The sequence below is a fragment of the Lycorma delicatula genome, chromosome 4 (genome assembly GCF_047948215.1).
Source record: "Lycorma delicatula isolate Av1 chromosome 4, ASM4794821v1, whole genome shotgun sequence".
Lineage (NCBI taxonomy): Eukaryota > Metazoa > Arthropoda > Insecta > Hemiptera > Fulgoridae > Lycorma > Lycorma delicatula.
The window spans coordinates 150,707,928-150,725,600 of record NC_134458.1 but is presented as its reverse complement, the minus strand read 5'-3'; the positions used below and the strand labels follow the sequence as shown (position 1 = coordinate 150,725,600).

Genomic DNA, 17,673 nt, shown 5'->3' with positions numbered 1-17,673 from the left:
AAATTTTCATCTCCTTTTACGTGTTTAATTGCTTCATCAATCTCTTCGTATACACATTCTACCTCATCATCATCATGGGCGCTTGTAGGCATATAGACGTTAACAATCGTTGTCGGTTTAGGTTTTGATTTTATCCTTATTACAATGACTCTATCGCTATGCATCTTGAAATACTCCACTCTCCTCCCTATTTTCTTGTTCATCACGAAACCTACTCCTGCCTGCCCATTATTTGACGCTGAGTTAATTACTCTAAAGTCACCCGACCAAAAGTCGCCTTCCTCTTCCCACCGAACCTCACTAATTCCTACTATATCCACGTTTACCCTATCCATTTCCCTTTTTAAATTCTCTAGCCTACCAACCTTTAAAAAAATAAAAATAACTTAATAACTAATAATAATAAAAATAACTAATAATAATAACTTTAAAAGTAAAAAATAACATTCTACGAGTCGGAGCGTGGAATGTTAGAAGCTAAAAAAGTATTCAAAGTTTTGAAAATGAAATAAAAAAAAAATATGTAAAATGCATATTTAAACAAACTTTATTAATCAAATATAGGTTATAAATAAGTATTCTGTGATAATTGCAACTGAAACAGCTGGCTTTTTTTACTTACATTGTTTTTCTTTCATTTGTGAACAGTTTCATGTTCCATTACTTCCATTGAATTGTCATATCTGTACTCTGAATTTTGAAAATGTTTGTTTTTCTATTGAAAATTGTCATTTAAAATTAATCAAAATGATACAAATAATGAATTCGCTGATGTGCATTTTTCATTTGGTTTTGTCAATGGGAATATGAGGGAGGCAAACGGTTTTACCAAGAAAAGTATCCAAACCACCGTCAGCCAGATAGAAAATTATCTTCACATCTTCATGCATGCTTAAGTGTAACTCGAAGCTTTAAAGCTGTCATAGTTGGTAATGGTAGACCTAAAAACAGTTTCAACACCACAGGTAGAAGAAAGGGTTTTGAACAGGATCCAGAATTATCGTGCAGAAGAGTTGCTATCCAAGAAAACATATCTTGTAATACAGTATGGAGTTTATATAAACAGCCATTTAGTAAAACACTTTCTTTGTACAAATTTAATAAATATTAAATGACTTGCTTTATTTATTCATTATGGCAATTATATACTAATGCCCAAGATCTCCTTTTCTTGGCCCAAGACCTCCTGTTTTTTCTTTTTCATGAGAAAAGAATTTTGTATGCATGAAGCCAAATTGGAAATCAAACCCAGAATATTCGGGATGAAATACAAAGAAGCTATCACTTATGTCACAGAGGTCACCATTTTCAAATTAACTGAACGTTTTCTTCCAAAGGTCTGCTGAAAGTAATTAATAATGCAGATTAATCACATTCTGTTTTAAATTAAAAAAATAAAAGTAACAAATTTCATTTGTAAAAGAAAAGAAAACATGTTACAAACAAAATATCAAGTTCATTGAAAGAGCTAATTGAGATTTAGAGATGTTATATAAGTATAAGGTAGAATGAAATAAGTAAGCATAATGAAGTGAACTTGATTTCAATATGATTCCACTAAATATAATAATTACCTGTTTATGTCCAGCAAACATAAATGCATCACTAGGTTCCATATTTAAACTTATATTAAGTAGATTTGAAGTATTGTTCTGTACAATATAAGAAACTGGTAAAGGTGTTCGAACCCAACCGTGAGCTGGTAATTTCATATTCAACAGTAATGGAGATTCATTAATACACATAAATGGTAAAGGTACAGTCAGTGTAGTAATTAATGAATCTGATGTACCTTCTCTGAAACAAAAACAATTATTTATTATTTTATTAATTTTTTTTCATGTACAAAAAGTTTGAGCGCAAATTTTTTAAATTGATATTTGTCTTTTTGTAAACACCCCATCATTGGTCTCCAAACAATCCTACTCATAATTACAGAGGAAATTAGAGCTGCCATACCAATAATGACTGATGCTACTACTGCTTTGGGTTGGGGTCTGAAACAGATTTGATCATAACAGCAGGTTATTGAGGCTGAGGACATTATCCTAGCTGTTACAGTTAAGTTATATTACTAGTTTGAACACTAACGTTTTATACATTCATTGATAATATTATATATCAAACAGCTACTTAAGTTGAAATAAATAAATGGACAAATCAAAGAGAAACATGAATTACAATTTTTTTATATTCTAATGTGTTAGATTTGGTTTTTTTTTTAATTTTCAGTAAACATGTTAACACGCTAATACTTTTTCTTATAGTTTTTATGACAAGTATTTTTATAATTATTATTAGCAGTGTAACAGTTCTTGAAAGGTGAAATTTACAACCACTTAAAAACAATGCTGTAGATTTTTTCTAAAATATCTTTTTTTTTCTTTTTTCACAAATGTGATTCTAATCTAATTCACAAATATATCTGTGAATTTCTATTATAAAATTGTTTACTACTGTTAAAAAAAATCATTTTCATAAAATTACTAGAGGTATAATTAAAGACTATTAACACTGAAATAATCTCCAAAATGATTTGAAATTTGATGAAAGGAAAGACTAAATATTCATACTTAACAGAACTATTTTGTCAGAAGAGTAGAGCTTTAAAAAACTGTACACAAAAAAAATCATACATACATTTCCCCATAGATATAAATAATAAGTTTCTTGCTATTTAAAAATTAGTTTTTAATAAGATTTAAGTAACTGCAAGTAAAAAGAAAATGCAAGGGCTGAGACTTGCATGTCTTCTTTCATTAGCCAGATTTTAGTACTCGCATTAAACAAATTAATTAAAGTATTTAATTAGCTATAAACTTTGATTTTTTCCAGCAACTAAATTAATTAAATTACATAATTTAATTTTAAATAAAAATATATATACATGCTGTAATTATAATTAACATCTTGGATAGTAAGCCTTGCCATAGACTGTCTCCCAGCATTGGGCAATTTTTTGTACAGTTAAAAAACAGTATGCGACAAAATTACAACTTTTCCAGTGTTTTATATCTTAGCAAAGCCTGTTCATTCTAGCAGGTAATAATTAAAATACCAAAAGAAATAAATCCTTTCTCTGCTACATAAAATTACATTTTACTTTTTAAAATAGACGAGAAATAATATATATAAAAATAATAATCTCTTTTCTTTAATATGAAAAATAAATAAACTAACAGGTAAGTACATAGATTTACGGAAACAGCTGTAATAAAACCACATTTTATTTCTGTAAAGGTTTTTCACCTTTACAGAAACAGCTGGTTGATCGCTTAATAATGCTGACCGTATCTTCATAAAATTTATAATATAACTTCACAAACCTCAGCAATTTTAAATTGAAATAAAAAACAAAGAGAACATTCAAAAGAAATGGAAGCTACTTGTAAACATCTTTCTGGTATACTAAACAACAAAAATTTTAAACTGTACCATTATGATGCTACTGTCTTCACAGAAAATATGAGAGCTGTAACACATGGCTTTAGTTTTGTAAGTGTTGAATTATCAAAATAACCTTTAAAACTTAGTCAAATACCTTCAGTAATTTATAAATAACAAAACTTTTACTTACAAATGAAATCTGTGAATATTCTAAACAGATCTAATTACAAAAATGTACCAAAGCATGTACTTCCATTAGATAGCTCTAATCTTAAAACTATTTGCAATGTCTATAGGCTTCATCAGTATATAAAAGTACAATCATTCATAAATCATCAGAGTTACCACACTAAAATAAACTTTAACACATAACAGAATTAATATAAATTGAAATCTATAAATAACTGATGTAATCAAAACCGCAACCAATTTAAGTGTATTATAAATACATATTTAAAAAATAAAATCACTTCTTATGTTATTCAAAAACAATTTCTTATGTTATATATTGAAATACAACATATAAAGTTTTAAAATGCTTATTTAATTATTTACCTCAAGAAGTAGCATCCTGAAAACTGAAGAATATGAAGTAAAATAAAATGTCAATGACGTATGTCATACTTAATAAACATCATCAATGTTAAAAAATTATTGGGCGAGTCACAAATAGCTTGAGATAAATTTACATAGTTTTAACATTACAAATATATACTTGTTTCACTGGAAGATAAAAGAAAGCAAATTTTTACAAGAAATATTCCTGCTTTCCAGTCAAAGCATAACTAACTCCTAATCAAATTTTGCAGCCATAACTAAAGATTTCTTAAAAATAAAAATATTGTGGGCGTGTTAAAAAGTTTTTAATAACAATGAATTAGTTTACAATACCTCTTCCAATTTATAACAAATGAACCAATGCTTATGGGTTGTGAAGATGGTTCTTCAGCAGTTAATGAAGCGATGCAAGTTCCTGATTCTTCTTGTTTCAAACTGGTTCCTTTTAATTGGCATGCATATTCAGATCCTTTATCACTCATACCTTCACCCTGAATGTAAAAACACATATAAAATGATAAAAAATACAAAATTCTAAAAAAATAAGGACTAAAGTAAAAAAAAAAAAATCCTTAATACTTAAAAAGAACCACTTACAATTCTATAAATTAAAATTTATTTTAATTATGTGTAAAAAAAAATGATGGGTAATACCAAAACCAAAACTAGAATAACCAAGTTACAAAATTTGTAAATGCCACTGATTCATACTCATTCATACAATTCAAATGTCATATCAATGTATAAGTAAATTTTACTCTACAGTAATTCAACTCAGCATATTGTTTAAAAAACAAAATGATCTGCTTTTGAAATAGATTAGAATAAGAAACAAATAACTAATATACTACAAAAATTGTAAAAAATTAAAAAAGTTTTTTCAAAAATTATTTAGTTTTTTTTACAATATTTTATTATTTTTGTGAGCACTTCAACAGTGAATGCTGCTTATCAAATAAATCAATAATATAAAAGGAATAAAGAATTGTCAAATTAAAACAAATAAAAAACAATGTTTTACAAGCTTAATGTACATTGCTTTGGAGCAAAATCGAGAAATATTTTTGTAAAATAAATTATGGATATAGTATGTTGCCACAGAAGTGTTCCATGATGAATTGCTTTGTTCCTTAACTATCAGTATGGAACTGTTGTTTCAATGGGGTTAGTCTTTAACCCTAAATTTTCACGTATTTTGTTTTCCTAGTTGTATTTATGATTCTTCTAATTCCATCTATAATGTTAACATCTACATCAGATGTACTTTTATGATTTCCTTCTACTATTAAAATTATCAATCTTTGTCTTATATTCTAATGAAATATTTATAACTTGTTACTATATCCACTTTTTTTAAATATTTCATTTTTCAAAGCACTCTCATAGGTGAAAATACAATTTTTTTACTATAGGAATTTCACACTATCTGAAATACTGACTACACTACTCAATGATATTCCAAAATACACAAATTTTTCTTTTTTACAATAAAATACACAGAGACACTTTGCAGTACCAGATTCTTTGCTATTACTGAATTAATAGATTAATCAATTTACAGAAGTCTAGATTGGTTGAATTAGATACGTTTTGATTGATGAATTTTTTTTTCTATCTGCAGTAAAAGATTATTGTATAAAACACCTTAAGCAATCACAAATAATTAATTAATTTTTGTAAATCAATGTGCTTTGTGTATTCAGATCCACATCATCAGGTTATAATTAAAAATTTGTTGTTTAAGAAAACTTAATGAAATGCATTTATGTGTGCATGCCCATGCATGCATATACACACACCCTCCTAACACACACACACACACACACACACACACACACACACACACAAAATGCATTATCAATACCTTACAATATAGCTAATTTAATAATTATATTGTTCAAAATGGCAGCTGAACAACCCTAAAACTTTTATTTATTTTCATTGTTTTAAAATTTGATTTTTTTTTTTAAAAGGTTGGTATGTAGTCAATCACAAGTTTGTAATACACTAGTAAATAACAAGATAAGGAATCTGCATTTCATATTCATTTAAGTTTTTATCCACTAACAAATGAAATATTTTAATTTATAACAAGAATTATACTAGAAACATATTATACTGAAATAAAATAAATTTCCAGAAACTATTTAAATAAAGTTTCAATCAATATCTATTACTTCAATATATTATTAAATTCTTACCAGAATCATCTGAGTATCTTTTACCACAATAGGCAATGGAGAAATACAATTTATTTGCATACAAATCAGGAATGGTTCTTTATTGAATAATTTATTAATTACTTCAAATCGAGTTGATAAGAATGAACTGGATATATCTAATGCTTTTGCAACTGGTACAGAAACAACTTCTTCTTTCTCACACAATTCATTTAAATCAGTTCTGTATGAAACCTGAAAATAAACAGTTCTACTGTCAACACAAAAAAAAATATATTGGATGAAATATATAAAAAAATATATAAAAAATATTCTAAAATACTGGATGATCTTTTTATGTTTTTTAAAACCATATTTTTCACAGGTATTTTTAAACTTGGTGACAGAGTCTTGGGAAATCAGAAATATTAAACTATAGTACAGCAAAAACGCACATGCAATTTCATTCCTGTTCAAAGTCATTTCATAAATTAAAAATATACAATAGCATCTTAAATATTGATCACTTACACTAGTTACTAAACAGAATAAATTGGAAAAATGTAAATAACAGAATAAGCAAGGATACTTTATAATGATAAATGTACTATAAATTTTTTTTTATATTTGCAAATTTTCATATATTTTAAATCAGTTATTTTAGAAGATATTAAATGTAAATCTGCTGTAAGAGCAGGTATGATCTGATCAAGTAAATATCAAATCACCAACAAATAGCCAAACATAAGCACTCTGATTACACTAGAGAACAAAAAAGAACCTTTTTTTTTGTCTCAGGAAGAAAAATATGTGATTCTGATAGTATTTTTTCTCCTGAATTCAAATATGATACTGGTTTTTCCCCATCACACAAGGTTTCTGAGAGACAGGCATTTATAATTTCAAACATTTTAATACTTTCTGTATTCTTAATTACACAATATTCAAACATTTGACTCACCTAGAAAGTAAAAAATGACGATTTTCTGCTATATTTCGCCTGTGGAGCATCCCCTCTTGATGGTCCAACAATAATCGGCCAGCATATTAGGATTCCATTTGCCTTGATACCTCTTTTTCATACCTGAAATTTCCTGATGAAAGTGTTCCTTGTGCTCATCGCGCCATGATTTTCCGGGAAGAAATCTAAGTGTAACAGTTTTGAATGCTTGCCAAGCTGCTTTCTCCAGTGCATTCAATAGTTCCTCAAACTTTTCCATCAAGCATTAGTCATCATATTTGTGGATCCACAAATATTTGTTCTTTAATTTTTGCATTACTAATTTTAGGAAACTTCTGTTTTAAGTATATGAAACCAGGAGTATTATCCACGGCCTTGACAAAATTCTTCATTAATCCTAAATTGATATGTAATGGAGGTAGATACACATTTTTAGAATTACACAATATGTCATATCTCATATTTTTCTGTTTAGGAATGAGTGATTCGCGTTTAGGCCATTCTTTTTTAATGAAATGGTTTTTTCTGTCCCTATTATCCCATTCACACAAAAATAACAGTACTTAGTGTAAACAAGCTGCAGACCAAGAATAAGTGCAATTACCTTCAAATCACCACCAATATTCCAGTCATACACTGCATATCGAAGCTTTTCCAATATAAATTTAAAGTTTTCACATGTTTCTTTCATATTAGCAGAGTGAGCCACAGGTACTGATGGGAATTTATTGCCACTATGCAGAAGCACTGCTTTTAAACTAACTTTAGAGGAATCAATGAACAAGTGCCATTCTGTTGGGTTATGTTCATTACAAAGTGTTTCCATAAGAGAAGAAATGTCATTACAAAACACTAAGCCATTTTGTTTAGAAAAATAGTCTTTAAATTCAGAATGATGATTACGATAAGCACATATCCTATTCTTTTGAAAAAGATTCCATCCTTTTAGCTGGGAAGCAAGCATTTCAGACTGTTTTTTGAATAACTTTAAATCTTGTATGAGATTAAGATTTTCTTGAGTCAGAAAATGAGGCTCAGATGCATTGCTTTGTACAAAAGTTGTATCACCAGAATCTGTTTCTTTTTCTTCCTTACTTCCATCAGACTCTGAGCTCTCTTCATCTAATGTCACATGTTCTGAAGGCTTTGGTATGGGAAATTCACAATGTGGAACTGATTTCATTGCAGATTGCAAGTTATGGTACACCACTATATGTTTTGATTTTGACGTAATCCCTTTAAAGTTTGTTAAGCAGAAATAACAGTCAGAAGAGCGATCTTTGGGTTCCCTCCAAATCATACGGATAGCAAATGGCATGTGATGTGTGCCATTTTTCCATGCAATGTGAAGCCTAGAACATGATAAACAACAGATACGTGGGGTTCTGGCCTTTATTTGGTCCCTGACTTTACACCCAAAATAAAGTTCAAAACACTTTTTTACTGACGGAGTAAGGTTTTATCTTTGGAACTTGAGTGTCACTTCACCACATACATAACAAAAATTGTTAGGATGATTTAAACAAACTCTAGGCATTTTGTAACTAACGACTAATTAAAAGAAATAAAGTTGTAAATATGCAATAAAAAATAATTCAGACACAAAAAGCACTCACAATGACGTGCTTACTGGTTCACTACTGTCTCACAACTGGCATTGTTCTGATGAATGTGTGCTACACTTGATCACGTTTGTACATGTCTATACACGTCTGAACCTACACAACAGTAGCAATGCTACCCTTTGAGTTAGCTCATTTGGTTCCATCATATTTACAATGCTCTAAGAGCTTTGACTTGATAATGGACAAATGGACGAAAAACATTTTAAAATATTTAAAAAATCAAAATATCAAAAAAACTGTGGGTGAAATTCTGAATACATACTTGTAAACAGGATAAAAAATTGCATTAAGTAAACGTATTGGCACTCATGAGACAACAATCATGTTGACCAGTTTTACAATCAGAGTACGTTACTCTGCCAAAGGAATAAATGATGGAAACTTAAATACAACTAAAATAAAATTAAAAAGAAAAAAAATCCAGTCAGTCTTGTAGAAAATATAAGTAAATTATTTCTTACACTACTTTCTGAGTAGAAGAAAACTTCGTCGGACTACAAGGCTGAGTGATTAATAGTTTGATTCTCTTTTTTAATACTTTTATGTGAGGTCATTTATTATAGTTATTGAAAACTATAATATATATTTCTTTAAATTATAAAAAAGTAAGAACAATAGTGAAAAGATAAATTAGTTGCACTACATGACTTCTTGTGTCTTTCTCTGTTTTGATTTTTTTTTTTTAATAACCATTTTGATTGGTTAAATAAATAATATTTTTTTTGTTAATGAGAGAAATATTGTAACATTAAAAAAAGCCAAGGATATGTTGGGGATTTTATTTATTGCCTGGTAGATTAATATGACAACTGAGCTACTAAGAAGTATCTAAAAATCTTCTGGTATTTATAAAAATTTAATTGTGCAAGTTCTGCATTGATTTCTGATGAATCTTAATCTATCGAGAAACTTAAACTTGTATCATGTGTCTATTTCTGTTCCTGATTTAAGTGTGAAAAATTGTCAGATGCAAAATAAATTACTAAACAAATGTCCCAGTTAATTAGAGTGCTGATATTTCTGCAATAAAATGAGGAAAAGTATATAATGAAAAATTTAGATTAATGTGTTTGTAATTACATGAATTTATTATTTTGTATTATGTACATAACACATCGCAGTATGCTGCTAATAAAAACAAACTTCAAAGCTTCCAATTTGGGATTAAATTGCAAGTCTAAAGAGCATATTAGATTAACTGAGTAGATCATACATTACTAATTTTCAATGTTATTAAAAAGCATTGTTTACAAAAAAGAGGGAGAGAAAGATTATCCGCATCACACTCCCACTTTAATGTAACAATTTTTTCTCAACCATAGAAGATTGTTCTGCTCTATACAAATTAAAAAATTAATACCTTTACTGACACAACAGGTAGTTTAAAGCAACATTAAGCCATTGACTTGCAAGTATGCCTTAAAATGCATACAATATACAACAGAACTGACTATCGCTTTCCAGATGACAAAGCAAAACCATACCAATAAAAAGACCAGACACCAGATATCAGCAAAGACAGGATCAGAGACAACATAATAAAAATTTTTTAAAAATAGTTTTTAATTTCATTATTTTCAGATTTGAAGGAACTTTTCTAATAATCAAGTTAATTTAAAAAAATCTTTCCTGAAGATTTTAACAGCTGCTGGTTTATTTTTAAAATGTGATTTCTCAATTTACAAATCACTAATAAATAAGAAGTACTGGTCTTAAAAAGATTTAAATACTTTATAAAGTATTAAGATACGATGGTTGTTCAATAAGTCCTTAGAAAAGCCAAGAGATGACGCTTATAGTATTGAATATGGCTTGGTTTTAGTAAACGTCATTTTTGCTAGTGAAGCTAAAGTTTCAGCTGTATCCATCAAGTGGTTTCATTGTCATAGTTGATTGAAGCAACAAGCTATTGTTTATTTAGAAAAATGGAAAAAGTGAGTTTCAAGTGGTGATTAAACACCTATATTTAGAGGGCTTAACACTGAAAGAGATCAAAGCTGAGTAGGATGAAGTTCATGGCACATCTGCTACTGTGTTTGCAACTGTTTACAATTGAGTAAATGAGTTTAAATGTAGCCATACATAAACAAAAGACGAACATCGTTTGGGATGTCCAGGGGTGGTAAAGTGACAACCCTTGAAATGATTGACAAAATTCACGATATGGTTTTGAGTGATCGACGAATCAAAGTGTGTGAAATAGTTGAGGCCACAGGGATAATGCAAGGTACAGTGTTTTCAATTTTGCACAAAAAATTTGGTGTGAAAAATTTTTTGGCAAGATGGGTGCTCTGTTTGCTCTCAGTGGAGAATAAACGCAATTGTGTCGTCGACTCTGAGGCTGTTTTGGTGCTTTTCTGTCGCAATCCTGACAAGTTTCTGCGTCAATACATAACTGTGGATGAAACATGGATACACTACTACCTTCCAGAGACAAAGAAACAGTCAAAGCAGTGGGTTTTTGAAGGCAAATGGGTTCCGAAGAAGGCGAAGATGGTGAAATTGGTCGACCAGGTATTGGCCACAATTTTTTGGGATGAACGTGGTATCATCTACACTGATTACTTGGAATAAGGACAAACAACAACTGGAGCATATTATGCATCGTTATTGCACTGATTGAGCAAAGAAATCAAGAAAAAATGTCCTCGCTTGAAAAAAAAAATGATCCTCTTCCATCAAGACAATGCACGGGTGCATACCTACACAGTTTTGATGGCCAAAATTATGTTACTAAAGTTTGAATTATTACAACATCCACCAATTTCACCAGATTTGGCCCCCAGTGATTTTTTTTATTTCCAGACTTGAAAAAATGGCTCGGCAGGCAATGGTTCACGTCGAACGAGGAGGTCATTGCCCTAACAGATGCTTATTTTGAGGAGCTTCTGAAATTCTACTTTTTGGACAGCTTAAAAAAGTTGGAGAAACAATTAGAAAAGTGTATAGAGTTAAAAGGAGGTTATGTTGAAAAATAAAAAAAAATCTACACAAAATAATTTGTTTTTCTATCTTTTTCTAAGGACTTATTGACAACCTTCATATTAAAAAAAAATAAATAAATAAATAAACCAACTTACATACCTTTAGAATAAGATTTCTTGTTGCAAGTGAATTTGATTTCATGAAAAATGTTTTTTGAGATGTTTGACCAGCTGGCATTGAACCCAAAGTCAAGGTCAATGGTAACGATAATAAACCTGCTTCAATACTTTCACATATTTCAGCTAAAAAATTAAATAATTAAGTTAACTTTTTTTAATCTTGTATAGAAAATATATAAATATAAAACAAAATTCAATAGAAATTAAGTTGTAAATGTATAATTCATCTTTTAATAATTTTTATACCTTTTACTAAATTACTTCTTAGTTACATATTTATATCAAATGAAAATTTTGAAGAATTAATAAAACCATAAATTTAATAAAAATAAAATGTTTTATTTTTTTTGTGGAATCATTTCTATACAATATATTTAAAATACATACACCATACAATATATTTTAATCATTCTATACACTACACATAAAACTATATTTAAAAAATACAGAGCCTGAACTTAAATGTACACTTTATTAAATTATTGAATTTATTTACTTTTAACAACACATAACCTTGGAATATTCTCAATATTTGTTCAACACAGTTCATTGCACAAATATTACTAAATTTTTATTTTTATTCAAATGTTAAAAGCTAAAAAAAACTTGTTTTATAGTGATTTGTAAATACCATTTATTTATCAATGTTTTTTTACATATTTATTATTTTTTGAAGATAATTTTGACTGTTCAACAGCTGAAATGGATATCTAGGTTTAAATTTTAAGTACTGTTTTTAGATTACGAGACTATTATGTATCTGCCTTGCATAACGTAAATTTTCTCCAGAAATGGTCTGATTGACATTTTTAAAAAAGATTTGGAAACTAGATAAAATTTACTACAAATTGTCAATTTACACTATGTCATTAAAATAGGTGAAAATACATCTTATGTTTATACATGAGCATATTCGTTCTAGCAGCTGAAAGTAGTTGAGTGTGGGGGGTACAGCAGCAGCAGAGAAGTTGTGTATATATATAGTAATAGAAGTGGGCAGCATGCATTTATCAATGCATTATCTATCTCAGTAACTATTGCAGGGATTTTAATATATTTTTTTTATTTTAGGATAACTTGAACCATGAAATCTGAATATATAGTTAGCACATGATAAATTAATAAACAAAAGTTAATGGCTGTACACAACTTAAATGGAATATATAAGAAATATATACATATAAAAATACAATTACTCCAATTATTAAGAAAGTATAGGGTCTGGCAGAATGATCTGATGATTTTGAAGGGACAATGAAACAAATGTATTTCACAGTATTACCAAGTTTAATGAATCAAATTAAAAAATAATTCATACAGATTTACTTATAATATTCCATATTTCACTTGAAAATTACATGGTTCAAATGTTGCCCGTTTTTCCGAATGCACTCATTCAACCTCTTTCTAAAACTTGTCAACACTCACTCAATCACTGCTCATGGAACTGCTGAAATTTTACACTAAATAGCTTCTTTGTTCTGCACTTCAATGTGGTCAAACATATTAGAATTTATCTTTAAGATAGCTCCAAAAGAAAAAGTCACAAATGGCCAGGTCAGGTGAACGTGCTGGTCAGGGAATGTAGCCATGTTGTGAAATCAAAAATCTTGGGTAGGCTTCTCAAAGAACATCCTAGGAAACTCTTGCCGGATGGGCAATGGCACCATGTTGTTGGAAACAAATTTCATAACCAAGCTCATTCAGTTTCAGTATCAAAAGTTATGCAACATTGTTATATACCAATGAGCTATAATTGTTACTCAGTGATTTGACTCCTCAAAAAAATATGGGTCTATTATGTCAAATTTTGAAACTAAACACCACACTATAACATACTGACTGTGAAGTGATCGCTCATGAAGTTCTTGTGGGCGATTGGCAGCCCAGTATGAGTAGTTCTGTTTATTTTACACATCCATAGAGGTGAAAGTGTGCCTTGTCATTTGAAAGAATAATTGCTTCTTGGTGGACATTTTTGGGGATGAACTCGCATGCAGCTTAACACGATGCCCAGTCATTTATACTGAGTCCCTGCACTAACATCATCTTGTGTGGGTGGAACTGAAAGTCATTATGGAAAATTCTTACATTTCAATCAGAAATGTCTGCTGAATGTCGTGGAGATTGCGTTATAGCTAACCTTATAGCATCAATGTATTTGGGTGTTCCCACACTGCGTTTTCATCTGGTTGATTTCACTTTTAAAGTAGACAATGTGTTTTGAAAGAATTTTACCCACAGTAATATTGTATTTATACTGAGAAAATATGCATTTTAATGTAAATTAAAATGTTTACGAAATTAGTGCTGTGAAGTGATAAGGGAGTTATTTTTAAAATAGGTGTCAATCACAAATGCACAAAGTTTACCCGACTAACTCATGATGGCAACTAAAATGGTATGACTAGTGCTAGGCAAAAAAGTGGTCCTGCCATCTCACTGACAGTTATGCTAAAATAACAGTGACTTCAAAATTGTCAGATCATTCTGTTAGACCGTATATAATGAAAGAAATGTAATCTACTTACTTGATTGTTCTATTGTAGCATCTTCAGAACTAGGTCGTATAGAAACATGAAGTACAGCCTGATTAATTGTTATGGTTTCAGTATTGTTAACTACAACTGTGATTTGATGCCAACTTCCTTGCAATGATGGGAGTTGCTGATCAACATTCAGTTGTATAAGTGGTATTCGTGCGGCAATGACTGTACTAACAACAGGTCTAAAAGTATCAAAATTTGCTGAATCAGCTGGACTATATCTACAACATATGAAAAATTTGAATATAAATAATAATCTTCTTTGATCTTCTTTTTCATTTTTTTTAAATTCTGGAAATTAATTCATGGAATTCTTTATTTCAGGGAGGGAATGAAACTAAAGTTAAGAATTCACTTTTAATTTTCAACCTGGTATTTAAATACTAAATTTAAAAAACATTAATGTCATTTAAAATTCTAAAAAACTAAGTTATACTTAAAAAATAATTTAAATAAAAATTATGATGGTTTCAAAAGCATAAATTAGTATACTTGTCAAGAACTAAATACAATCACTATTTTTTAAATCATAACTTTTATAACATGATTAACAATTACGCCTCTCAAGAGTGGTATCTTGCAAACCCGATTTCAGTATAACATTTCTGGTTTGAAACTGTTTAATAGAATCAAACATTTATTTGAAGAAGCTCAAATAATGTAATTGAGAATAACATAAAATGAAACAATTTTTACAAGTGGGTTGATAAAAATATGGCTTGTAGAATTGTTAATTATGAGCAGGATATATAACTGATATTTCAATTCTATCTCTGGAATCTCAACTTGGACATTCATAGAATAAAATAGTTACAATAACAAAAATCAGTAAAAGGCTAATGTAAATGATTCATAAAGTTTATTTTATTATTCACAACTTACTGAATAACTATAAAACTACTTCAAGATACATTCAAAGACAGCAGATCTACATACACAAAAAACCAGACTTCAAGTGTACAGGATATTGCAGCAACATTATATTACTGAAAGAGATGAACTTGATAAAAAATATAAACAGTCATAGAATGTAGTTTCCAGTGTAATTTCTAAAATTTTCTTCTTTTTTTAGATAAAATTCCAATGTTGAAAAAATTTTTCAATTTAAACTTGTGTATACAATGCAATGTAATTTCTTAAAATTACATTAATATTTATAGTCTCAAAATTATAAAAAGAAGAAAATTTCATAATTTTAAATATATTATTATTCTAAAGTCAAAATTTCATAATAATAATTTAATTTTTAATGATTGATACTAGTTTGAATTAAAACTTATCTGAAATTTGTTATCATTGTTATCACTGTCTATGGTAAAGAAAAAAAAACTTTTTGAATTTGTTTAATATTAAAATAAAAATTACAGTAATAATATAAATAATTAGTAAGTTATCTGTTTCATACTTAATGTAATAATAAAAAAGTGAGTTTAGAGTGTTTCAGTTATTATCTGATGTAGGACTTAGTTGGCTTCCTTCATGTTTCATGTGTATGGGTACATACATGTGTATTTATTTACACTCAAATATAAAAAGGAGAGATATAACTCTATTTCAAGTTATCTTGTATAATAATATTTTCATCCCTAAAGTACTCCAAAGTTAAATTTAATGACATTTTACATATTAATGGCCTACATATATATTTGATATCAAAAATTGTAAAATTAAATCATTAAAATTAACACTTAACATAAAATTCTAATTTGTTATATAAATTCGTAGAATTAAGACACATTAAATGTATTTGCTGTACTGCTTTATTTAAAAATATGTCTGTTAAAAGTAAGGTCCAGTTTAAAAATAAAACTGAAAAACATGAAAAACTTTATTATTTACACAAAACAACTACATCTATTTACTACTTCTCTACATAGCCGCCTTCAACTTCAACACATGGTTTAAATCATGGTGCTTCACTAGCTTCTTCATTCCATCTTCAAGAAATTCTTCCACTTGTGACTTAAACCAAGCAGTAATATCGTTTTTCATTAACTCATCATTGTCAAACTTTGTGATACAAGCCACTGTTTAAGGTGAAGAAAAAGAAAATATTCGCTGTCTACTAAGTCAAGGCTATAGATATAATATTCGGCCTGTAAACGTCACAAATTTGCCTGTGAATTACAGCTGTAGAACTGTTTTTTGCCATCAAAAAACTGGATAGTTCCTTCTATTTCATATTCTGTGGGATCACGAATTGTAGCACTAATTATAAATGAATGAATATAAACAACTAAAAACAAAATGACTAAACTATGATTGATTGAAATAACTGAGGTACGCAAGCGCCATCTGTTTAGATCACATTTAAAAGGACATACAAAATGGTGGTACATTTAAAATGGACCTGACTTTAAAAAAATGCCTTGTACAACAATAGCAACATAACTTTGCTATTGTTATTGAAAATATGCCAACACAATGGAAAGTCAGTTGTGTGAGTGATATAACTGTTTAAATAGAGTAGCAACATACTTGCCACTGATGAGATTAAAACTTTCCATATGAAAAACATGGTACACATCTTACAAGACTATCGTTCTGATAAGTACATAGTATATAAAATGGATGTTCCAAAACATAGAATTTAAATTATGTACTATTTCCCCCTTCACACTGTTGGTAGCATTCTGAGTTCTGAGAGTCATATGTTGAAGTTGATGCAAATTAGTCAATATGGAGCATTCATTACATGATGAATGAAGTGAGTGATGACAGTGAAAATTTTTTGCAAGCACAGAGAATGCTTTGTGGACTGCATGCAAATTACATGGCAGTTTTCAGTAGGAGTAATGTCCCAAATCAAACAAGTGTGAAAAACTATTTGAAAAAGTTTAATCAAATAGGTTCAGCTAGGACAACAAAAAAATGTCATACTGCCTGTTTAGCCAAAAATATTGCCACTATGGTTGAATATGTGCAATTGCACAAACTATAACTGGATATTTTAAAACAAAATGCACTGGATTTTAATCAAAGATCTGCATCAGCACAAATTCAAGATTCAGCTAACCCAGAAACTAAAGCAATTTACAACAGTGTGCATTCATTGATTGGTTGCTGGAGAATCAATAACTGAACAATGATTTTGCTTCTAAATCATATTTAATGATGAAGTGAATACACTATATGAATTTACATAGTGAATAGGTCAACAAGAAAAATTGTGTATTTGGGGCACAGAAAATCCTCAGGTCATTAAAGAACACGCATACTCAAACAAGTGTTATTCAAGTTTTGTGCAGATTTTATACCAGTGTAGTGATTGGATGCTCTATTTTGAAGCTGGAAACACAGTGACTGTCAGTGGTGAGGGTTATCATAAAATAA

The 17,673-nt window shown here is 29.0% G+C and overlaps 1 protein-coding gene across 2 annotated transcripts in view; it reads right to left on the bottom strand.

Annotated features, from left to right (window-relative positions):
* The window catches only part of gry (trafficking protein particle complex subunit 11 gry), a 71,902-nt gene that overhangs the window by 11,276 nt on the left and 42,953 nt on the right, over positions 1-17,673 (bottom strand). The window contains exons 14-19 of one of the 2 annotated variants that reach the window (XM_075364373.1): positions 14,326-14,561; positions 11,775-11,917; positions 6,147-6,359; positions 4,279-4,436; positions 1,575-1,797; positions 596-1,342 (exon numbers count right to left, since the gene is read on the bottom strand). In XM_075364373.1, the coding sequence (XP_075220488.1) occupies positions 1,286-1,342; positions 1,575-1,797; positions 4,279-4,436; positions 6,147-6,359; positions 11,775-11,917; positions 14,326-14,561 (1,030 nt within the window). In that variant the 3' untranslated portion in view covers positions 596-1,285. Of the gene's footprint in view, positions 1-595; positions 1,343-1,574; positions 1,798-4,278; positions 4,437-6,146; positions 6,360-11,774; positions 11,918-14,325; positions 14,562-17,673 lie in introns of those variants that run through there. The other variant, XM_075364372.1, reaches the window with a different exon arrangement.